Source organism: Scardinius erythrophthalmus (genome assembly GCF_964197995.2).
Source record: "Scardinius erythrophthalmus genome assembly, chromosome: 12".
NCBI lineage: Eukaryota > Metazoa > Chordata > Actinopteri > Cypriniformes > Leuciscidae > Scardinius > Scardinius erythrophthalmus.
Genome location: NC_138232.1, coordinates 4,755,694 through 4,780,556, shown reverse-complemented (window position 1 = coordinate 4,780,556; position 24,863 = coordinate 4,755,694). Strand labels below are relative to the sequence as shown.

Sequence of the window (24,863 nt, the reverse complement as noted above, 5' to 3'; positions counted from 1 at the left end):
AGACGTCCTGCGGAGGCAGAAGGGCTTTCTAGAATGGACCGTTTCCAGGTTCTCATGCAGTCAGAACAAAGAGAGACTCCATCTCACACTTAGGCCCTGTTTACACCCATTAAGATGCATTTTGACCGGTCACAAGTTTACGAGGGAGACACATAGGCCTACCCGTTTACACCTGGTGTTTTAATCCGTCTCTTTTGTCCACTTTCAATCACTTCTGTCCTGATTTCTTCAAGGAGAGGGTCTATGGGTGGATAAATGTATGGGTTTTTCAGATCTTTCCATCTAATGGACAAAATAAGCTCTCACAATTTACATATGAAAATGACTGTAGACGACGGAGAAACATACAGAGAGCATCAGCTTTAGTTTCTGCTCTGACAGACGAAAGACCAGCCGAACGCTGTGAGTGTGTGTTAGAAATCAGGAATGTGAGAGAACATTGTGCTTGGTACGTTTTTCGTCTACAAACTAAACTTGGGTCTCGAGCCGACAAAGTTTAAATCTGGCGCGCATTAGGTCAGTAGGTGGAAAGTAGACTGTCTTTTGTGGCTGTTTGAACGGATTCGACCACATGAACGTTTACACTACAAAAGCAATCCGGTTGAATGTGTTTTCGACTACCTTTGGAAGTGGAGGAAAGTGGAAAAGCTCAAAACGTTTTAGACCTCGCTTACACCTGTGTTTAGTGTCGTCCACTTGTGATCCAATCGACCAAAACGCATCTTAATACCAGGTGTAAGCAGGGCCTTAGAGAGACATGTGATGTCAAATAAATGCAATTACTAAAAAGCAAGCATTAATTCATTCAATATCCTCTAAAAGTCTTTAAAGTGTGCATTGAAATCACACCATGACCTTTTAAGGCTTTGTCTATGTCTCCATCTTGTTGGTCTGGCAAATGTGCCTCATTCTTTGCTGTCTAGTCGTCTGTTTGTAAAATCTGGCAAACATCTGGAATCGGTCACTATATTTGCTAAGGTGTCATGTCAAACTAAGTAGTATGTTAATAGTGAACTGCATGTGGGTCATACACACCAGTCATGCTGATAAATGAAGATAATAAGGACTGAATGTATCATATTGAGTTATTCACAGTCAAACACAATGTCTGCTAATAAAGTAGGGTTATTAACTCGTAATATGTCCTGCAGGTGCACAAGAATGAGTTATGAATGGCTTAGTTAACTCTAGAGAAAAGTTGCTTTTAATAGGCATTGAAGGGATAGTTCACCCAAAAATGAAAATATCATTAATAGAATATTACTATTAATATCATTAATACTCACCCTCATGTTGTTCCAAACTCGACTTTCGTTCATCTTCGGAACACAAATGAAGATTTAATTTTTTTTTTATCTGTCCCTCCATTGACAGATACGCAACTACTACGTTGACACTTCAAAAAGTTCATAAAGAGATCATAAAACTAATCCGAATTGAGCAGTTTAGTCCAGATTTTCTGTAGAGACATGATTGCTTTATATGATGAACAGATTAAATTTTTTTTTTGGGTGAACTAACTCTTTAAAAGCCATAAGAGGCTGTGTATTACAGTGATTTTACAGCAGTACAATGGTAATATCACGGTAACATACTTACAAAATTGTGTGGTTTTGTAACACTTTACAATAAGGTTTCATTAGTTACTGTAACATGAACTAACAATGAACAATACTTCAACATCATTTATTAATCTTAGTCAATGTTAGTTAATTTAAACTTTACATTTACTAATACATTTTTAAGATCATTGCTCCAGTCTTCAGTGTCCCATGATCCTTCAGAAATCATTGTAATATGATGATTTGCTGCTGAAGAAACATTTCTGATTATTATCAATGTAGAAACCATATTTTTTTCAGGATACTCTGATGAATAGAGAATTGAAAAGAACACCACTGATTTGAAATATAAATGTTTTGTAACATTATACATGTCTTTATCGTCAATTTTGATAATTTTTTTTATATTATATGTAGTACCTCACTTCAAAAAATACTTTAAAATCAGACTGACTTTCAAGTCTGAACTATACGTAGCACATGTTTTGCTTTTGTGCAATGTTCAGGAAGAAGAAACATTAAGGAAAATTCTATGTTGTCAAATACGGCAAATCCTTCAAAGCATTTACAATAATCCATTTCTTACCATAGCAAAGGGTTTGATCTATTCCAAATCTGTCCACTCCACTGTACTCTACCTTGACATACTAATTGGCTCACATTTGGCCCCTGAACACACAAGTCCTTCGGAACAATGAGTACAAACATATTTTTCATACTTCTCCCATCTTCTCTTCCCAGGCACCGGCCTCTCAGACCTTAAAGGGCCCTTCTCAGAGCTGTAAATGAGCTGTCAATCACAGGCTAGATCACTTCACTGATTGGAGCAGAAGGCCGATCGGGGTGGAATGATGGGAGAGTGGTGATATATTAGACAAATGCTTGGCCAAAATAAAGGGACAGAGGTTTCTTTATGCTCCGAGCATAAGGAGACTGTTGATGCGCCACGTACACATGCCCGAAGTTTAAGTTTAAGCCACTCAAAGAGTTTCATTTCAAGCAGGAAGCAAAAGCTGAAAGAAATTTCCTTTTTATGGTATTGAATACTATCCGTCCTGTTACATAAGAGGTGTGAAGAACGGATACAGATAGAAGAATAGGTCCCTTCATATCTCGTCTCAGAGTGGAATGGATTGATGTGAAAATAAATTCCAGGGGCCCGTTGGCAATGGTGGACACATGATAAAGATTAGTTGATCTCTCACGCATATTTTCTTTAGTAATTAGGAGGAAACGAGCCAAAGACCTCTAAGACCCCTAAAAAATGTGCGCAGACAGTTTCACACTTTTCAACACAATTTATAGAGTATGTTCTAAGCTTTCATCCTTTGAAGATGATCTTGGATGTGGTGGTGATGCTGTATAATAGCCGCTTTGTGTAAAGTTATGTGTTGCGTTGTGTAAAAGATATCAGCAGCAGAGTGAGTCGAGATAGGCGACATAATAACATCAAATACATCACTGCATCATTGTTTTTTAGATACTGTTTGAGCAATTCTGATCTAATTACTCATCAAAATGTTGTAGTACTGGTGTTTGTTAGTGTTTAAAGTGTCGGGGTCCAAAACCCTGTATGCAGTCACAAATGAACAAGTATAATCAAATGTAAAATTGATCAAAATTTAGACCCATTTTAAAAGTTATTTTTAAAATACACTGCCCGGGAAGGAAAAAAAAAAAAAGTTTGGATTTAAATAAGCAGTTCATGACTGGATCATTATTGCAGTGATTATTATGTTTCTACCATGTTATATGTTTGGCAACAGTTCTTCTAACCCTAATTGATGGAGTGTGTAGCTTTTCATTTGTTGAACAACCATGTAGGAAGACTCATCATGGCCATATTCCAGGATGACATTGTCAAGATTCATCAGGCTCAAACTGTGAAAGAATGTTTAAGAGGGAGCATGAAGAATCATTTTCACCTCTGAGTCCAGACCTTTATATTCATTGAAAGTCTTTGGGATGTGCTGGAGGAGGCTTTACAGAGTGCTGGACTCTTGCACTGATGCACTTCTTGATGAAAACAACATAATTTCTGTTATATTCTGTTATACATCGCATACTTGACTAATTGTACATTCATATACCGTTCCAAGCCAAGGTCTGGGGTTAGTACTTAAAAAATTAAATAAAAAAATGGAATACTTTTGTAGCAAGTAACTTTGTAACTTTAATGTAGCAAGTATACATTAAATTACTCAAAAATGACTGTAAAGGCTTGTTGATGAATAAAAAGTTCAAAAGAACGGCATTTATTTGAAACCAAAATTTTTTGTAACATTAAAATGTCTTTAGTGTCAAGGCATAGAAAACATAAAGGTTTGCTAAAGTGAATTTAAACTATTGCTACAACACATTACTCTGACATAAGCATCCATTGACCGATGAGAAATTCACAGATGTCATGAAGCTAATGAACTGTCTTCCAACTTTATTTCAGACTGACTCGGCTCTCTCCACAGCCTCAATACATGGATCTTGTGCATTCATAATTGTCAAACGCTCCATCAGAGCCGTCTCTAGTGTGTAAGCTCATGTGATTCCATGCTGGGAGAGTTTTTCTCGTTAGCGTAAGTGTTAACAAGAGAGTAGAGTCTGAACCAGGGCTGGACATAATCTGACATAAATATTCGCCTGGATTAATCCTTGGTTCAAGGTGTGTGTGTGTGTGTGTGTGTTCTCAGCTCTGCATAAATAGGTGAAAGTTCATCCGAGTGAACTCCTGGTGTATGGTGTCTATGAGCGAGTCCGAGTCTGCGGTTCTCTCCGCTGTAGCGTTTGCTTGAGAGGGGGCGCTGTGTTCTGGTGTGTAAGTAAACGAGTATGAACTCCTGTAGATCAGCCCGTCAAATCGGATCAGAGATAAGGGCACTGTGATTGGTTGTCTCATCCATCTCCACTCGCCACTCAATATAGACACATCAGGAACGACACTCAGCAAAGACCTAGAGGACCTGAGATGGACAAAGTGTCATATTTACATGTTTACTTTGATTAAATACCCTTATCTTCCATTGTGCATTTTGTAAAAATATATATATTTTTATTTTAGTTTTAGTTTGTTTTTATTTATTTCAAGTTAATAATTTTAGTGCTTCAACTTCAACTGTGCATTTTGTAAAAATATATAGTTATTTAGATTTATTTTTTTATTTTTTTATTTGTATTTATTTATTTCAAGTTAATAATTTTAGTGCTTCAACTTCAACTTATTTCAGTTTATTGCCAAGGCAACTTCTAATTTTTAATAATATTTATATTTTATTTTAGCTTTATTTCAATTAAAATGTTTTTAGTAGTTTTAGTTAACAATAATGACTATATATATTGAGTGCAATCAATGTAAAACTTTGAATGTTTTCCTCTTGTAACTTAAGATGAAGGAAGTTACACCTCACTGATTTGCAGTCATTTCAGTTGCAGATCACCCGCTGACCTTCCTGACACTTGACTACAGCTCTGAGAACCTCCCTACAAGGACCTGAGAGAGACCATCATTCCCCTCCGGCCTGCTGAGACAGGAATGTCACACCACGGCATCCCTGGAGCCTTGGCAAGGTGGACACAACAAACTAAAGCCCCTTTCACACAGAGATTCTGGAAAATATATGGATAATGTGTCCCGAGATTTGTCCCGGGATCGTTTGATTTTGGTTCATTCACACTGTCAGTGATTTTTACGGAATCTCACACACATCCCGTAAAGACAGGTGACGTCAGGATGTGATAACTCCTGTCTGATCCCGGCAATGTTACTAGGTCCCCATCCCGGCATCGTGTTTGCGTTCACACAGAAGGCACTCTAGCAATTTTACGGCAATTCCCGGGATCAACGCACTGTGTGAAAGGGGCTCAAAATTATTGCACAGGGAAAAGTTTAGTATGAGTAGGAAGTTAGTTTTTTGTCTTGCTATGAACTTGCACGCACCTGTGCTGTATTATTTACTACATAGTGACTAATTTCAATTTATAAAATAGATAATGATTCTAAAATAGTTAATGATTGGATGTGCCAAGTTCAAAGCCACTTAAAAATATCTGCACATCAGTTTATTTCAGTACTAATGTGGCATGTTTTTTTAAAAAGACATGGAGTGCAAAACCATTGGTTCATAATGCACTGAGTCAGAAATCTCCACTTCAGAAACACTTAAATACGCCACACTTTGCAGGTCTATATTCTGAGGGGTTTGTGCATATAACATTTTTAACAGTACTAAATAACAATATTATTTTTTGATAATAAAAACATTTAACTCTATGTCAACAAAAAGAAACAATAATTTTGAACATAGCTGCATCCAATGTTCAGATTTCTGCTCTGGAAATGCATGTAGATTTAATTAGACAATGCCTCATTTACTTATTTAAACATAACATCTAAGAAAACTTGCAATGCAAATCAATTATCTTGTTCAAATGTGGTGCCTAGCATTGAAGGTTTCAGCCAATGACCTGCAATATTTAGTGGATACTGAGATAATTACTATAAATAGTTTATTGAAAACTGTTGTCTTTATCACTTTGCTGTTGCATTGATTTATACATGTCACGTTCTGGGTTTTGTTTCTTGTCCCTTGTCTTGTCGTTAGTCTTGTGTATTTAAGCCCTCATGTTTGCCCTGTGTCTTTGTCTAGTATTGTATGTTGTTGCACTGCATTTCCGAGCGTTTTCCCTGGTTTCATGTCTCTTGGTTTTTGGATTTCTTGCCTGTTCCATGTATTACTCTTTTGCCTCTGACCCCTGCCTTGTTTGTTTATTTATTTGTTTGTTTGGACGGCCTACCTGTGTTTTGACCTATTGCCTGTATATTGGATTACGTGTCTGGATTGCCCCTTAATTAAAGCTGCATTTGGATCTCAACCTTTGTGTTTCGGAGCAGTTCGTGACAATACAGCAATAAGCCACTCTGGGCAGTGTTTTAAACTGTATACCATGTTTTAAGCACTTAGAACCCCATTTATTGTGATTAAACTCACTGTAATTATGACCTCAAGTGGTTTATGCTGTTTTGGTACAGTAACTAGCCTCCAATTAGCACAATATAAGAAACATCAACCACATTCTGTAACATCCTGTTGTTTCGGTGTGTATAACTTCCTTCCAATCCTGCCTTGTGACATTAAGTGCTTTATGATAAATGATGAGATCTGTGTTTTGTAGAGGAACACTTCAGACCCTAATCTTGTGTTACACAGGACCTTCTGTGGTTTACAAGAACAGGAAGTCATAAACTGAAAAGAGTAGCACATTCACAAAACATGTCGTATTCTGACTCAAATAGCATAAATAAGTTGACCTGTTTTTATAGGAGTAATGGTAAGGTTTCATTAGTTAACATAAACAAATAATGAACTGCACTTCTAGAGCATTTACTAATCTTTGTTAATGTTAATTTAAACATTTACTAATACATTATTACAATTAAAAGTTGTATTTTTTTAAGTAAGGGATAATGTATATCCAGCCGGTGTTATCTCAGAATAAACCCTGACAGGTCGATCAGCGGAGGGGTTTATTCTGAGATAACAACCAGCTGGATGTAGCCTACATTATCCCGTTTATTACACAGCTGAGTTTGGCTCAATCCCAATTCACCCCTTGACCCTACCCCTTGGCCCTACCCCTCCGTTTTGCGCGTTCCCGTGAAGGGGTAGGGCTGTCTCAATTCTCTTTTGGTTGGAGGGGTAGGGGTAAGGGGAAGGGCCAGATAGCCCTTGAAACGAAGATTTTTCGGGACCGCACTTCAAACGAAGGGGTATGAGAAATGTACCTGCATACACCGGCTACAGAGGCAACATGACTGCCAATAATCATTTTCTTTATGTCACATTCAATCTAGTGTTTACGGTCATGTTCTTCAAAGAAACGGCTGCAAAAAAAATCGTTAAAGTTCGTTAACAATATGACGCGTGTAAAAAGCAAAAGTTTGAAGCGAAGTGGACGCGCGAATGAGGGGAATTCGCGTCCACCGCGCCGCGCTAAACGCCTCATTCGCGCCGCAAGACCTCCAGACGCGTTCGTCTTAACATTGAAATCACTCGCGCCAGACGCTCTGTTCGCGTTTGGTGTGAACGCAGCATTAGGCGTCGACGATATCGTCATCTCCGTTGTTTTCTGCAAACTTCAGAAGAAATATGCAAAAAAATAGCTGTAACTCACGCAAGACTACAGCTGACGACGGCTTCTTGGAAGTTTGTGATAAACATTGGCGCATCTCCTGTGACGTAGGCGCTAGCGACGATGTATAATGACATGTAACAGTGTAGTAGTGGTGTCCCATTTCTTAGGGGAATATTTTCACCCCTACGCCTTGACACTCTGTTTCAAGGGGCAAGGGGTAGGGGTAGGGGTAGGCGAAGGGGTATAAAATAGAATTGGGATTGAGCCAAAGTATTTTATTAGCTTTTTTTTTACATTTAAGGGATCCGGTACAGTCATACCACTTATAACACAGCATTTCACCACATAAGTAATTATGGAAATAAGAGATATTGATTTCAGATTAAACCGTTTTAAAATCATACCTGTTTGTATTTTATAATCCAACAGTGTACAAAACAATAGTCGCAAAATGGCAGCAGCTGGGTTTGTATGAGACGAGAGAGAGCGAGTCTGCGATACTAGATGACACACAAAATATTGATTTGACTGAGTTTTAATATTTGTCTTGTTTTGTTTTCAGCGGTTGTGATTGGGGAATAACATACAGATGGCGCGATTGACCAATCAGAATCAAGTATTCCACAGAGCTGTGCAATAACATTAGTTAATGCACTGTGAAGTAACATACACAACTGTATTTTTTATTAACTAACATTAACAAAGATTAACAAACTCATGGTTAGTTCATGTTAGTTAACAAATGAAACCTTATTGTAAAGTGTTAGCGGAATAACAAATAAAAGTAGCAGCAATCTCACCAGCTAAATTGTGTGACAGTAGCTTGGCTGTTTAGTGTAGACTTATAAATAAAGATCTTATGGTGTCAAAGCTAGCTCGCTATTGCTAGCCTCTCTGCCTACCCTACCTTTAATCCCGCTATTTATGATAAACTCTAACCTGAACATGGTCTCTGCCTCCATGTCACCGAACCAGACCTTTAAGTGTGGACTGAAGTTTTCACCGTGAAGCTCCAACATGGCCACATGTCCCCCTCCATTTAGCTAAATCACAAAAACCATGAACACTTGTTAGTGTTGTTTAGGTAAGTAACCATATTTTCTTGAACGTACAGCTCATATTTACAGTTTGATATTAAATTACACTCTTAGAAAGAACTCGTAAACATTTGATCACTAGAAATAAAAGTATTATGCAATCATTCTCCTGCTATAGAACCTGTTTGACATTAATAGTTCAACAACCCTAGAACCCCAGTGAACACTGAAGAGTGTAGCATTCGATTTCACTTGAATTCATTTTTAAAATTGATTTGAAGAGGTGTAATGAAGAAACATCATTGAGTGCTTGATTTCTGACCTCTAGTCCATTGATCTCAGGCACGGGACTGATGGTGGTCGGGTGACAGGCTAGACTCTCACTGAAGGTGTATTCAACCACCTCTGTTCCAATGATGGTCCAACAGGATCCATCATTCAACAACACCTTATTACTTTCCTTAGGACATGGAGAGGCCTACAAGTTTGGAATCACATGAGGGTAAAGTAAATGCATTTTCATTGTGGGGTGAACTATTCTTTTAATTAAATGTCATTGCCTGTGTTCACCTGGAACTGTATGATTTTCTCATTGGACAGGCAGAGGTACATGTGGTTGCTGTCTCTGAACTGGAAAGCACATTTATGAAGCTGAGACACAGGCTCATCCACGTCTAGACATACATGCTGCTTGTTCACCTTACGTATTACCTGAAAAGACAGAAAAGCGTATCGGGTAGCTATTCACACAGCTGACCTTTTTTCTACATTTGACATAACTTTAACAGAGCAACAGTGAGCCTCAACCTTTTCTCATTCTTGCTTCTGAAAGTTTTGGATTTTTTTTTATTCAGTTTAAAAAGAAATTGAAATCGTATACTTATGGTTTGTACAGAAGCATTTAATCATAAGAGATCATGGTAGTTCTCTTAAAGGAGAACTCCGGTCAATTTTAACATTGAGCTCATTTTATTGTACATTAGGAGTGCTGTCAATACAGAGAACAACTACAAAAATCGGTGTTGCCTACACAGAGTTATTCAATTTGTAAAATTTGCACCCTGTTGACTTCAATGGGGCAAGTACTAAACCTGCTTTTAGGCTCTTAACATCCTTGATGTGTTAGAATAGAATGAGGCATTTATATAGCGCTTTCATATGTACTACTGTACACCCAAAGCGCTTTACAATCATATCAGGGGTCTCTCCTCAACCACCACCAGTGTGTAGCATCCACTTGGATGATGCGACGGCAGCCACAGAACAACGGCGCCAGTGCGCTCACCACACACCAGCTATAGGTGGAGAGAGGAGAGAAAGTGATGGAGCCAATTCAATGTAAGGGGATTATTAGGAGGCCATGATTGGTAAGGGCCAATGTGTGGAATGTGGCCAGGACACCGGGGTTACACCCCTACTCTTTACGAGAAATGCCATGGGATTTTTAATGACCACAGAGAGTCAGGACCTCGGTTTTACGTCTCATCCGAAGGACGGTGCTCTTTGACAGTATAGTGTCCCCGTCACTACACTGGGGCGTTAGGACCCACACAGACCACAGGGTGAGCACCCCCTGCTGGCCTCACTAACACCTCTTCCAGCAGCAACCTGGTTTTTCTCAGGAGGTCTCCCATCCAGGTACTAACCAGGCTCAGCCCTGCTTAGCTTCAGTGGGCAACCAGTCTTGGGCTACAGGGTATATGGCTGCTGGTATGGTTTTATTACAAGTGCCCAGCCTTGTGAGTGATTCCTTCTGAGTGAACACGAGCGGATCAGACTGCAGTAGATGTAAAAGATATGCATAAAAATGATGTTATTTAAGCCAGTGCAAATACCTGTTTACATCCTGTTTTTCGGTTGAAGTTCAAAGTAGTCGATTGCCGAGTTCACGCACGTGATCATAGGTAACTAAACCTATGCGCGTGAACTCGGCAATCGACTACTTTGAACTTCAACCGAAAAACAGGATGTAAACAGGTATTTGCTCTGGCTTAAAATAACATTATTTTTATAAATATCTTTTACATCTACTGCAGTCAGATCCGCTCGTGTTCACTCAGAAGGAATCACTCACATTTTCTGTGCACTTGTAATGACACATCAAGGATGTTAAGAGCCTAAAAGCAGGTTTAGTACTTGCCCCATTGAAGTCAACAGGGTGCAAATTTTAAAAATAGAATAACTCGGTGTAGGCAACACCGATTTTTGTCGTTGTTCTCTGTATTGACAGCACTCCAAATGTACAAAAAAATGAGCTCAATGTTAAAATTGACCGGAGTTCTCCTTTAAGAAACGTTTATATGGTTTTGTTAAAAGGGAATTATTCTGTAAAGAAAAATAATGAGTTTTACTTCCATTTTTAATGACATTTTTAATGTTTTTGAAAAAATTATTTTCTGCTCACCAAGGTTGTCTTTTTTTCATTAAAAATACAGCCAAAAAAAAAAAAACTAATTTTTGTGAAATATTATTACAATTTAAAATAACTGTTTTCTCTTTTAATATAATTTAAAATCTAATTTATTTCTGTGATGCATCATTCCAGTCTTCAGTGTCACATGATCCTTCAGAAATCATTCTAATATGCTGATTTGCTGCTCAAATATCAATTATTATATTGCTATTGGTGCTCAATTATAAATAATGGTACTTTTATCAATGTTGAAAAACATTTTTGCTGCTTAACATTTTTGTGGAAACCATGATACTTTTTCTTCTGGATTCTTTGATGAATAGAAAGTTCAAAAGAACAGCATTGATTTGAAATCAGATTTTTTTTTTTAAATATATAAATGTCACTTTTTATTAATTTAATGTGTCCTTGTTAAATAATAGTATTATTATTTTTTTAACAGTAGTATATATATATTACAACTTTGAATGATATTTATCATGATTTCCACAACAACAACATTTTTTTTTTGAAAAACTGTTTTCAACACTGATAATGAGAAATATTTCTTAATCATTAAATCAGCATATTAGAATGTTTTCTGAAGGATCATGTGACACTGAAGACTGGAGTAATGATGCTGAAAATTCAACTTTGCATCACAAGAATAAATACAATTTTTAATTAGATTAAAACCGAAAACAGTTATTTTAAATTGTAAAAATATTTCACAATATTAGTGTTTTTACTGTATTTTTTTGACTTGTGTCAAAAAACATTATTTCAAAAAACATTAAATAAAGGTTCTTTATTTCCATTCCACAAAAGGTTCTTTATAGTGGAAAAAGGTTCTTTAGATTATTAAAATTGTTCTTCCCATTATTTTAAAAACTGGTCACTGAAAGGTTCTTTGGGGAACTGAAAATGGTTCTCCTATGGCACCATTGTGATTGGAACCTTTATTTTTAAGAGTATAAAGTCCTCTTCATTTTTCGTTCTCAGAAATCTGACATGAGAAGACCTAAAAAAAAAAAAAAAAAAAGATTCATCGCCCTTCTATCATGCACCATGCACCTGGTCTCATTTGACTGGCCCCCGCAACATCTGTGTGCTGCACAATATGCCTGACTGTTCACACTCCTCCAAAACTGCAGCTCGGGGATCAAAAATCCTGCTGCATGAGGGCTTCAAATACACCCTTGCAAACCAAAACAAACCAGTCAGCGATTTCAAACAACTAAAACAACATTGTGAAGGTCTATTCTGTTTGCTAGTCTGCTAAATGTGGTATTTAAACGTTGTCCTTGGCATTTTGATCAAGTGCTTTATCAGCAAATTGTGGCGCAGGCTGGTAGCAGACCAGCTTCCAAAAAACACCACAGGGATGGAAATTTGTACAGAACAGACTTCAGAGACATGGGTGAAAAAAATATATAGATTAAAATACACAGAACATGCAGATTCAACTCAACAAGGTTAAAAAAAAAAAAAAGCATGGTTTTATTTATACTTTGTTAGCATGCAGTAGAGCATCAAGTACATTCCAGTAATATTTTGTGAACACATTAAAAATAACTAAACACCACGAAACTGATTAAAATATCCCATTAAAAAAAAAAAAGTTCTGCAAGTGTACATTTTGCAGTTTAAGGTGTGCAATTTCTGTAGCACCAAACAGACTTGTAAAATCAACTAGATTTTTATATTTTCTGACCTGTATAACACTTGTGACCATAATGCTAGGGTGTTGCGATGAGGATGCAAGGGTGTTCTAAGTGGCAGCAAGGCTTTTGCACTTAATATTCAGTAATATTATTGATTCGACTGAAATTACACAATTGGATTAGAACAAAACTTGAACTGAATTGAGCTAGATGAGGACACCAGTGTTTTCTGCAGAGGTGCTTTAGAGCTGAATCAACTCTTATTGAACTAAACTGAATCAACACTGAATGGACTCAGAAGTGAACAACAACACTATTGCCTTCTATAGAGCTGCTTATAGCTTAATAGAAATTATTTCATTATTGGTGACTTTAACAGTTATTGAATCAATGCTGAACTGACTTGAGCTGAATAATGATACTATTGTCTTTTTTAGAGCTGCTTTACAACAGAATTGAACTTGGTTTGCATTATTGATCATTATTTTCTTGTTTATCACTGCTTTTTTTATAAAGTGCCACATATATAAAGGTGACTTGACGTAATGGAAAGAAAAACGTTTTATACTTGCATACCATTGGTGGCAGCGCCACTCCTGAGTCAGTGCATACCAGCTGAACCACACAGCCGTAACAGATGTAGCTGTCACACATGGTGTATTCACAATGAAGCGCTTGCATCTCCTCCACTACGAACAGAGTTGAAACAGAGTGAGTATTGGTGTACGGCACTGTAGGGGGCGAGAGAGAAAATTAGACTTTACTCAGACCAGGATTTGGCCTTGGGCGCTGTACAGGGGTTAAACCCATTTATGCTACATTTATACCAGCTGCTGAACACATGTTGCTGACATTTACAATTGAAGCTTTTAGAATTTCTTTTCTTTGAGTGAAGTGTTGTATTTTGGAAAACTGATTTTACTCTCAAATGCGGCGAGGCACTGTAAGCGTTAGTGAGAGTTTATTTACTTCTTCACGCTGGACGTCCAGCATGGAGTTTTGGCCAGTTGTTTCTAGACTTGTTTGGGTTTCTTGTGTTTTTTTAGCTACTGTGGTGAACGGTGAATTAGTCCTAACAACATACAGTGGGTCTGTGTATACGCATGGGTGAACCCGGGCTAAAGGAAATACTTCCGCAAAAGGGGTTTCAAATGTCATTAGAAGGTGCAGAAAAAGTTGTTATAATAATACTGTTAGGTGTGTTGTATATGCGCCAATTTTTTTTAGAAGTCTCTGCATCATTTGCATGCAATAATTACTAAATGAGTCCCAATGTTGTTAACCTTGTAAAACATATGACTGTTATAGACACATATACTTTTTTTTTTCCACATCATTACATTGTTTGGAAATAATAATAACATTTTATGATATTTCCGAAGAGGACATCAGAAAATGAAAACAAGAGTCTATAACCAAAACAATATATATATATATATATTTTTACATTTTTATATTCAGTATACCACTCCATTTTTAGTTTCCAGACTATTTTTTTCTATAACTTGTCCTCTGTAAAACAGATATGAGAAAATAATTTTGTATGCATCCAAACTATGCACAAAGACTTTTAAAAATATTCTCAACTATGGTATGAAAGATATTAGAGAATGATTTGATTTTTTTCTATTTTTTTTCGAAAAATTGGTTTTCCCATTATATACAATGGTCTTCTTTGGGCAACATGTAAAGAAAAAAAGAAGTAGCTATAAAAATGAGAGTAATAACTTGATAATATCTCATATTTCAAACATATGTTGAAATTAAAAATCTCTTCCCTATTAACTTATTATGTTACCCTAAAATGCCTGATACGCATGCTGTGAGTCCTGGTGTCGTTTACAGTGGACATATATGAAACTGATGCATGTCTTATAACAGAAAGCCATATTCTGATTTGAAACCCAACTAAAGTTGTCTTGAGATGTTAATTTACGACCAACAATATGAAAATTAGTCAGATAATTACATGATTATCATTACAAATATCATCATATTCCCTTAAGAGTGCTGAATTTAGTCATTCAGTCAATCTCAATCATATCTCTGAAAAGACCTGAATGTCCTCTTTACAAGAAATCCAGACTTAAAACTGTGGCTCATATGGTCTCAAAGAAATTTGCTAAAATATAATGTCCTCTACAGAGGAAAAAACTCCATTGCTGACTCTCAGGAGGATATAAAAGACCATTAACCTAGGGTTCACAAAACATGTAGTGTGAAATCTTGACATGATTCATTACTAACCAGTGTGAAATATGAACCCTGTGTTAGCAATTTCATGTGTGAAAAGCTTATAATTTATAGTTTTGGTCATTAAACATGGTTTTATTCAGTTATATTCCAACATTTTGGAATGGTCTCCCTTATCATGTGAGGTCTCCTCCTTCATTGGCCATTTTTAAATCTACTCTTTAAACTCATTTTTATTCTTTAGCTTTTGGAAACCTGTAATTATTGTTGTTGTTGTGTTTTTTTTGTTGCTTTTGATAGTGTAGACCTGCTTTGTACTATGTACAGCACTTTAGATCAATCTATATTGTTTAAATGTGCTTTATAAATAAATGTTGTTGTTGTTGTTGTTGTATATGTATGAAGGACTGAGATAAAGGATTAAAAGTAGAATAAAAGAGAAAAAGCATTGCATCTCAAACCTAAAGTGACAGTGAATGCCGTCCACTGTCTCGCGCTTGCGACAAAAGCCCCGTCTTCCACCGCCAGGTAACGTGTACTGACCGTCTGTGACCGCAAGCGGTTAAACAACGACACCTTTGAGCCTGAGGAAATACACACTGCAGAAACAAACACATTTTTACAAAAACTAAAACTATGGGCAAACAAAAGAAACACCATAATATTTAAACACTCACTGACATATATGCATACACATTCAGACTGACAAGAAGAAAGCAAACACAAATGACTGATATACTTTGACAAATGCCAGTCCGTTCTTTTTCTAGAACTTTGTCTCATTGTCTGTCTCTCCCACAAGACGGTGAGGAATTCAACGTCACTTGACTGATGCTCAGATGTCAAGCGCCTCTTTCTTCCCCGTAAAACCTCTCTGTAGATCCAATAGTCAATGTCAACAGCAGTTGCCCTCTTAGTGTGTGCTTTAGGATCAAAAGGTTAGAGGTCAAATGTCTGACTTCTGTGGCAATGGCTGCTGGGTGACAGCGGCTTGACCTCACTTCTCATACATGAGGACACGGCAACACAAACTTACAAGGGTTCGGTTTCTACTCCGGATGACCGTTTTATATGACAGCCCTTAGTCAGGGTAGACGTCATATTTGATTTGATCCAAATGAGGGATAGATCAACAGTCCATTCAATAGGTTGTACTGTTCTATCGCTTGCATCAAATTAAATATAGATTTTCAGAAGTGCACACAAATACACACATGCACAGACTCACGGTCAGCATTCTTCATGGACTGTCTCTTCTGCGATGGTTTGGAGATGACTTTAATGAGCCTGCTGTTAAACGTGCCGATTTCTTGCCCTCCGCTGTGAAACAGGTGTAGAAGCAGGCGAAAGTGCTTTCGTTTGTCAGTATCTGAGATGTACAGGGTTTTAGCGCAGGCAAACATCTGAAGGAAAGAATGAAATAGACACAAATGAGTCAGTTGTTAACGTTTACAAAAGTTCAAAAGCTTGGGCCTGAAAGTAAAAGAAGTCTCTTCTGCTCATCAAGGTTGCATTTATTTAATACAATTTTTAGTAAAACTGTAATATTGTGAAATATACATATATATTTTTTAAATGTAATTTATTCCTGTAATGCAAAGCTGAATTTTTTGCATCATTATTCCAGTCTTCGGTGTCACATGATTCTTCAGAAATCATTCTAATATGCTGATTTGTTGCTCAAGAAACATTTCTTCTTCTAATCTATGCCGAAACTGCTTCACATTTTTGTTGAAAATTATAGAAAAATCAAGAAAACAGCATTTATTATAAACAGAAATATTTTGTAACATTATACATCTTTACGTCTATAATGATCAAATGAATGTCTCCATGCTGAATATAAGTATTAATTTCTTACTGACCCCACATGTTTGAACAGTAGTGTAACTGTCAGATGTATATACAGTCTTAGAATAAATACTGTAAAATGTCAGTTTGGTAACAGACTTTGATTTCTTGGCAAATCTGAACATAGTTTGAGACATTTTTCAGATCTCTTCTTAAGAGGAGGCATGTTGGGTTTTTCCACAGAATACAAATCTGAGAACTCAAAAAAACATTTAATGTCATTGCTGTTTTTGGAGAGATATTAAAGAGATCTTGTTTATGATTATTATATCCTGTGGCAGGAATAAAGCAACTGAAAGATCAAGCCCATATTCTTTGTTCATCCAACTGGCCTCCTTACATAAACCTAGTTGTAATCCAGGTAGAATAAACATATCATCCCAGCTCCAAATCTCTCTGAACACACAGGAGTTGTGTTCTCTCATAAGCCTGACAGACTCTCTCCTCTTTGATCGCTGTGTTTTGGCAATGCCTCACCCTCTTGTCTGTCTGCTCCTCAAAGCTCAGCTTGAAACTGTCTGTCCGTGGATCAGTGGAGCTGTCCAGACCCATGTACCCGAAAAGCTGACAACTGGACTCACCTAGACCTGATGCTGAGTGAATATAAATGGAAAAATTAGAGTGAATTACAATGGTAAGAATGAAGATACTCTGAGCCACTGACCTTTAAGCTGCTCCTGTCTGAGTTTCCATCCGTGTCCAGTGAGGTACACACAAGGAGGGGGACAGAAAAACCTGTGGAAACACACACACAATTATTTTTGGATTGAGTCATGAAGAAAGAGGTGTGCAATAGTCTTACTTTCTGTAAATGATGTTCCTGTGAGTGATAAAAGAACCTGGTGGAAATATGGCTAAAACAACCATTTGGAACAGGGTAGATGGTTTCTAGCTAGGCATAATCTAGTCCAAGCTGGTTAGTCAGTCTTTATCAAGGTGGACATGGACTGGTAGACCTGTTGAACCAGGAACAAACCAGCTTCCATGTTCCAAAAAAAAAAAGTTTAAGCTGGTATGATTTTTCCAGCAAAGATTTGGTTTAGACATTTCCCAAAAGCTAAACCAGCTGATTTTCAGTAAAGCGTGTGTGTGTATGTCCAGGTAAACCTTACCATAATGTGGACAAAATGTCCCCATTTTTGGTCCCTATGAGGAAAACAGCTTATAAAACATACTAAGTGATGCTTTTTGAAAATGTAAAAATGCAGAAAGTTTTATGTGATGGGTAGGTTTAGTCTAAGGGGAGAGAATATACAGTTTTTACAGTAAAATCGTTATGTCTATGGAAAGTGTGTGTATGTGAATGCATGTGTGGTTCGCTTTTTGAACATGTAAATGCACAGATGTAAATCATTTTTACCTTTTCTCATTCCCATAAGACTTCTGAGCAACTTTGGCATGCAGGATGATCACTGATTGGTCAGGTCTGAATTGAAGGTATTGCCTCACTGAATCTCTGGTTACTTTTTGCAACAAGGAGAAATTTTGTTCCTCCCTAGTGATGCACAAAAATATTTATTTTAAACTGGCATCCTTTCCAAAGTAAACTATCTGTGCTTTTCTCAAAGATCCTATCATGGAATAGTTCTTTATATTGGGACACAATTTAAATAGGGGCATTAACAGCCTTTTTGGCTGCTCTTGTTGCTGTGGTTAATGTCAGAAAGCTCAGCAGAACTAACCACAAATGCCAAGAAGTATGATTCAGTAATAGATATTATAGAGTTATAATGATAGACATACTGAAGCAAATAGTGGGCTGGATGTGTAGACAGTGATGCAGACAATTAGAGGACAGAACATGACACTTTCCCATCATTTTTGAAAAAGAATATTGTTTTATAGAGCTAGAAGATTCAATACACAGATTTGGGGAAATATTTATAAAATTAAATCCTTTTATCAAAGTTTCCCTTGTAAATAATTTTAGACACAGAAGAATAATCTTATAATGCTTGTTGTATTAAAACGTTAAGAAAGCATATTTTATGTTCCACAGAGGAATGAAAGTATCATGGGATTGGAATTACAAGAGGATGAGTAAATGACTCATGATGTTTTTCATTTTTCGGGTGGACTATTAAGCACTTTGCTCTCCATGTACATTTGAAACATGTAAAACGATGAATTTATTTGACTTTAATTAATTGTTTCATATTTGCAGTTATTCGTTTCACTTTTAAATATCTTGTTTTATTATTACTCAATCTGAAATGGTTGATTTAATTAATATTATGGTAATCTCCTGCCCCAATTTTGTTCAGTATTTTTAACAGTGCATAATTTTCTGCCAGTCTTAATTTCTTTGCTTAATTTCTTTGATTGGTATTTCCCAAAAGAGTAAAATGCTTTAATTGAAAACTCATATAATTCCCAAGGCTTAGAATGTTTCAGTCTGTCTGCCAGGGTTTTTATTTGAGGCATTCCCAAGAGGATTTGGGGTCAAAGGCAGTAATGTTACTTACTACTTTGAGCGCATTAGGATAGAGATCAAATTGGATCCCTGTGTTTGGCTAATATTTGGAAGAATGTTGGTAACCACTGATTTCCATAGAAAAGAGGGGGAAAAAACTACGAAAGTCAATGGGGACCAGAAACTGTTTGGTTACCAACATTCTTCCAAATATCTTCTTTTGTGTTCAGCACAAAAATGAAATAATACAGGCTTGAAACAACTTGAGGGTGAGTAAACGAAGACAGAATCTGCATTTATGGGTGAACTATCCCTTTAAACGACCAGTTACAGGAGGCCTCAAACACTTTCCTTTCATTTAAACTGCACTCTAAGATCTTAAACGTTATTTGTCGACTACCCTAATATAGACACTATTAATATTTCATAGAAAGCCTATAAAGAAAATAGCAACACTTTGAATGAAATTCAAAATGATAAAGTCAGCTCTGTGTTCAAAAGTGGCACTTAAAGAGCTCGTGCATCATTCGTGGACTAAAGCAGAGCCGCAAGGAATTTCTGAGGGCTCACTAAAAGAAAGCTAATGTTCTCTCTCCAGCTGCAAGCAACCCCCCAAAGAAATCCTGCCTGCTCTTCCCATTTCGGACGGGGGTGGGATCTACATTTCAAACGTGCTCTGCAGATTTAATACCTGGCCAATGTCCTGACTGTTCACTCTATCCCAGAATAATCGCCTGGAGAGGTTACTACTCACCTTAAGGAACGGCTTGACACTTTTAATAGGCTTCCTGAACCACTTCAGCGTCGTTTTTGTCGTTTTTTTGGATACCGTTGCACACTTGTACAGGAGAGTTTGTACCTGTGTCATTACCTGAGGTGAGTGAAGCACGCGTCTGATGTGTACAGGTGAGAGGCTTCAGTAGAGTCCACGATGGCCAACCCTGGAGAATTAAGAGGAAACTATCTTTGTTTCTTGTGTTTTACTTGTTTTATTGAGTTGTAAATTAAGCAAAACTACTGAAACTGTTCGTTTAATGACATGAAGACTGGCCTTCTAAAAAAAATATTTATTACTTATTAGCAGTTGTGAAATGGTTAAATTATTTAATGTGTGCAACATGGTAAATGTGCTTAGCTGAGCAATATTTTCGTGCTTTTTTTTTTTTTTTTAAACAGTGCTTTCAGGCTAAACGTCTTCTGCAATTTTCCCTGAGGAAAAATATATATTTTAATTAGGCTAAATAATAATAAAAAAAATAGTTTTTTTTTTTTGAGAAGTTTTGAGAATGATTACTTGGGAAAAACTAAAAAAAAAAAAAAAATACACTTGATTTGTTGAATATATATATACAATCTATGTGCATTCTTACATGTTATGTGACCCATTTTCAAGATAAAAGCATTGTTATGGTCGCATGTCGTGCTCCTATACCTGCGAAAAGTGCATTTGTTTAAAATAGCATATAGGCTACTATTCATACTATTTCTGCAGTATGTAGGCCTAGTGGCACACACAGCAGCCTATGTAATTGTTCTGTAATGTATCCATTATAGTTTGCAATATAAAACTAAGCGCACTGTGGAATACTCTCTCCCACAATGCAATGGTCTCAAATTGGCCTACGATTTCCAAGTATAGGTCTCTGCAGGAGACTAATAGGAGTTATTTCAGTCAAAGCTATGTTAACCGTAATTTTCGATCCATTATTTGTAATCTAGACAAAAGTTGAATATAATTTGCAACATTTATTTAATGATTGATTGATTGATGACCTGAATCGTTGAATTAAACATGCAACATCATGAGGTTATAGGACAAGAATGCAGTTTACTAATGTTTGAAACTTTTATTCTTGCATATTTTATTCTGTTTAACATAATATTAAAGCAACTGTGACCATAAACAGTAACCCATACTGTGCAGTAATTACTCCATTCTGAACACAGCCAAGAGCTGAACGAATCTAAATATAGATCAGCGTGTAACAGACTGGCCGTGTCTCAAAACCTAGTGTGCCGCCAACCTAAACAGAATTTCCACAGTGCTGTCTAGATAGGCTCCCTTGGTTTTGGGACACCAGTACATGCTTTAGGTGCGCAGTGGTTGGCTGGAGGCGAAACCACTATTAGTAGCAAAGCGTCACATCTGCTTTCAATCCTACTATAACAAGAAGCTGCTGTTGGTTAATCTAACTGTGAAGCTGTCAGTCAATCTACTGCCAAATAAACCGCGCTTGTCATTTTCCTCCATTTGCCCTCTTCCTCTAATGATCCTGTCTTCTCTCTCACTGCCTCACACTGGGTTTTTCTTTGGTCTGTCTGAGAGAAATGTTTACATTGTGAGACTTTAACCCATGGAGATCCCTTTGGGCTAGAGCTGGGATCTGGGAAGCTTGAACAGTCTTCCAAAGATATACTCAGCAGCACTCTGAAAGAAATGTGCTGTCACTCTTCTTTTTTTACTGCCTGTCACCTTTTCTCACTCCTCCACGTTACTATGTTGGGAGGCACTATCAATCTCTCAAGACTTTTAATGCTCAGAGATTACTGAAACGGAAACCTATGATGATAGGGTCATATTTCACACCAGAGTCAAAACTTCTACTTTGCTTAAAGAATATAAAGCATATTTTTGGTACCATTAAGTTTAAGGCTGTTTTTAACAATTAAGAACATTTCCCCCGCCATGCAGTTTTTACTGCCTTTAATTTATACTGATAAATGATTTATGTTGAGTATTAATATTTATTTATTTTAATGCTTTACAGTAATGAGAATTTTAGATTTAGTTTTTTTATTATTTGTTATAATAATAAATATTATATAATACAAATAAAAATATGATTATAAATAAAATACAATTTATTATTTTCTTAAATGAATGCCCACCATTGTTAACAAGCATGTTTCTCTTTTAATGTTTTATTTATTTTTAATCAATAAATAAAAATATTACATAATAAATATTATATAATTTTTTTTTTTTTTTGCTTAAAATAATGTTATTAATAATATTATATAATATAATATATTAATAATAATATTTCCCACACTGACCTGTTTCTCTGTCTCCTTTCCTTTGGTCCTGCATGACGCTCAGGTGTACAACAGCCGTTTTGAAATCTTCATAAAGTCCTTTACTGTGCCAGACACTCCACTGTTGTTCATGCTACCTGGTTTTACTTTATTCTCTCCTTTCGCAATGTGACGACAGTGTAACTGTCAGAGCTCTGTTGTAAGAAGACTTCTCCATCTCCAATTCCAATAACTGTGTTATCAGGAGTATTTGTAAATCTATATACATGTTTGTTTTGAGAGATAGTCACCTGTACTCAGGTGCTGAATTCTCACGCCTCCCTCCACGTGGCAAGCAGTTACTGATACAAGTGAACATGGAATGAGCCGTAAAGTCCAAATAAATGTGGGTGACATTTATTGCTGATTATGTTGTGGAGAGAAAGCATGGACACCAAACCATCTGGCTTTTCAGTTACTACCAACAAGCAAACAGGAATCATACTGAAAAGGATAAGTGATTTTACACAACTTGGTAGTCATATGGAATTTGCAGATGCAGGGCCTAACATTTTTAAATATGGGGGGTATGTGTTCATTAAACCAGCAAACCCCTTTTACAAGACCCTGCATGTTCTTCAAAGCCAGTTTAATGGAAACAATTTCAAAGTCAAAATTTTAAATCAGTACATACAAATGGACTGGAATAACAGCACCTCTTTATATGTCTGCTATGTTGTGCTTAATGTAGTGTAGTTAAAGATGAAATGGGCTGCCATCCAAAAGCCAGTCATTCTCTGTAAGCATTAAATAACCACTTTAATCTTCTGAATTTATTGGCTCTCTGCCAGCATGATGTGTGTGACCATACAGTGCTGAAATAATCAAAGTTGAGTTAAGGGTCTCGGCAGCTCATACGCACACACTTAAAGCCTAATGCACACATATAGCACTGAAGGCTTCATTGTATTTGCTCACAGTGGACTGAAGTCTGCCGTTTACCTGGATGCCACTGAAACCGACAGTTATGTGCAGAATCTTAATCAAGGCTCGGAGAAACCACAGACCAGCACTGGTCATAGAGGTCACTCTATTTCATGCTGAGAGTAGTATATAGAGATGCATGTGCAATATATTTTCCTGTCATTGTCTTTTTGAAAGGGGTAAATTCACCCTATAGGTCATTATTTACTCGCACACATGTTATTTCAAAACTGTATGATTTGATCTTCCAGACTGACCAAAAATGACCATAAAGATGCATGTTTGATGTCAACGAGGCACGTTTGAATATGTAATCTGTAGAAGCACTGTATATTTTTCTAGCACCAATGTTAACAAATGAGAGCGTTCACATCGGAAGCGTGACGGACACTACTGTTCAAATGTATAGAAATTAATTCAAATGAATAGAAAGTCTTTCTTTTGTAACAATATAAATGTTTTTACTGTCACAGTTAATCAGTGAAAAAAAGTATTTAAAAAAGCATAGCTCCTTATTTTACAGTCCTGTTCCACATGTACATACTATGTACTACTTATAGTAATTACAATAACTGGGTAATAACTAGATACTAACCCTGAACCAATCCCTAAACCTAACCTTAACCTATGTAGTTTCCTTATATTACCAGTACGGTAACTACACTGTAAGTACACATACTGTAAAATAAAGTGTAACCAAAAAAAGCTTACTTACCCCAAACTTTTGAACAGTTGTGTATGGCCTTAAAGAATGGCATTTGAGAGCTATAGATTATTAGCAAATAATAGCTTAAATTTGTGTCTGTTCTTCGCATAAAGCAAATTTCATATTTGCAATATAGTGCACATCAACTTTTATGGTACTTTTGTGGAGTGGAAAGGCACGAAGGTAGGTAAATGATGACAGAATTTAAAATTTTCTGTAAGCATATCAGCTTCAACTCTGCAAATTGTACTGCTGAAAATCCTGTTTTTGATTGAATGGATAGGAATGCAGCACAGCAGTAATCCGTCTGGCTGTTTTATCTGCTGAGTTCAGAGACAGTAAAATGAATGCCAAATCATGACACACTCTAGTGATACCATGACCACTGATAGTGATAACCCTTATCAGGCCCTTGGAGAGGTAGATCCCTTTTCAAAGTGACTGACAGCACTCTGTTTACAGCGCCAGTGTCCCAGACACGGTTATTTTCCAGCAATTACTTCATACAGCGTTTGAACTCGGAGCCTGTGGTGATGTGATTGGCCCAAAAGTCTATTAACTCTTCCATGTTAACAGTCTGTTTAGAAGTGCTGCTGTGGACCATCTGTTTGGTGTCGCCGTTTTATTGCAAGCTCAGACTGGAATGTATGGCTGTCTTTAAAGCACAGATTTCCCTTGACCTGCCATTTTTCTGTTTCTTTCTCTTCTCCACCTACAGCCAGTGGGATTTTTACGGCGAGATTGGGCCTTTGTCGACGAAACATGACACATGTGTTGGTGTATGTTGGTGTGCTAATAGCCATAATGGCTGCAACAGAAGCAAGACCTAAATCAGGTTGGTTAAACCGCCGTTATAACACTAATAATTCAATCTTGACAGTAACAGCGGTAGACACTACCTCAGAGTCTGTTTAATACAC

At 36.8% G+C, this 24,863-nt stretch overlaps 2 protein-coding genes across 3 annotated transcripts in view; one reads left to right on the top strand and one right to left on the bottom strand.

Annotated features, from left to right (window-relative positions):
- Positions 1-3,974: 3,974 nt before the first annotated feature.
- rbpjl (recombination signal binding protein for immunoglobulin kappa J region-like) lies at positions 3,975-22,329 on the bottom strand (the record flags this gene model as incomplete). Its single annotated transcript, XM_081379709.1, has 12 exons — positions 3,975-4,519; positions 8,628-8,731; positions 9,048-9,203; positions 9,296-9,436; positions 13,358-13,470; positions 15,436-15,573; positions 16,203-16,377; positions 17,303-17,418; positions 17,490-17,560; positions 18,186-18,320; positions 20,110-20,179; positions 22,296-22,329. The coding sequence occupies 12 exons, from the start codon at positions 22,327-22,329 to the stop codon at positions 4,246-4,248; spliced, it is 1,527 nt and encodes a 508-aa protein (XP_081235835.1). The 3' UTR covers positions 3,975-4,245.
- Positions 19,976-24,863, top strand: part of matn4 (matrilin 4) — a 23,160-nt gene continuing 18,272 nt past the window's right edge. For both annotated transcript variants that reach the window (XM_081380360.1, XM_081380359.1), the window contains exons 1-2: positions 19,976-20,114; positions 24,662-24,778. In XM_081380360.1, the coding sequence (XP_081236486.1) occupies positions 24,706-24,778 (73 nt within the window). In that variant the 5' untranslated portion in view covers positions 19,976-20,114; positions 24,662-24,705. The remainder of the gene's footprint in view (positions 20,115-24,661; positions 24,779-24,863) is intronic.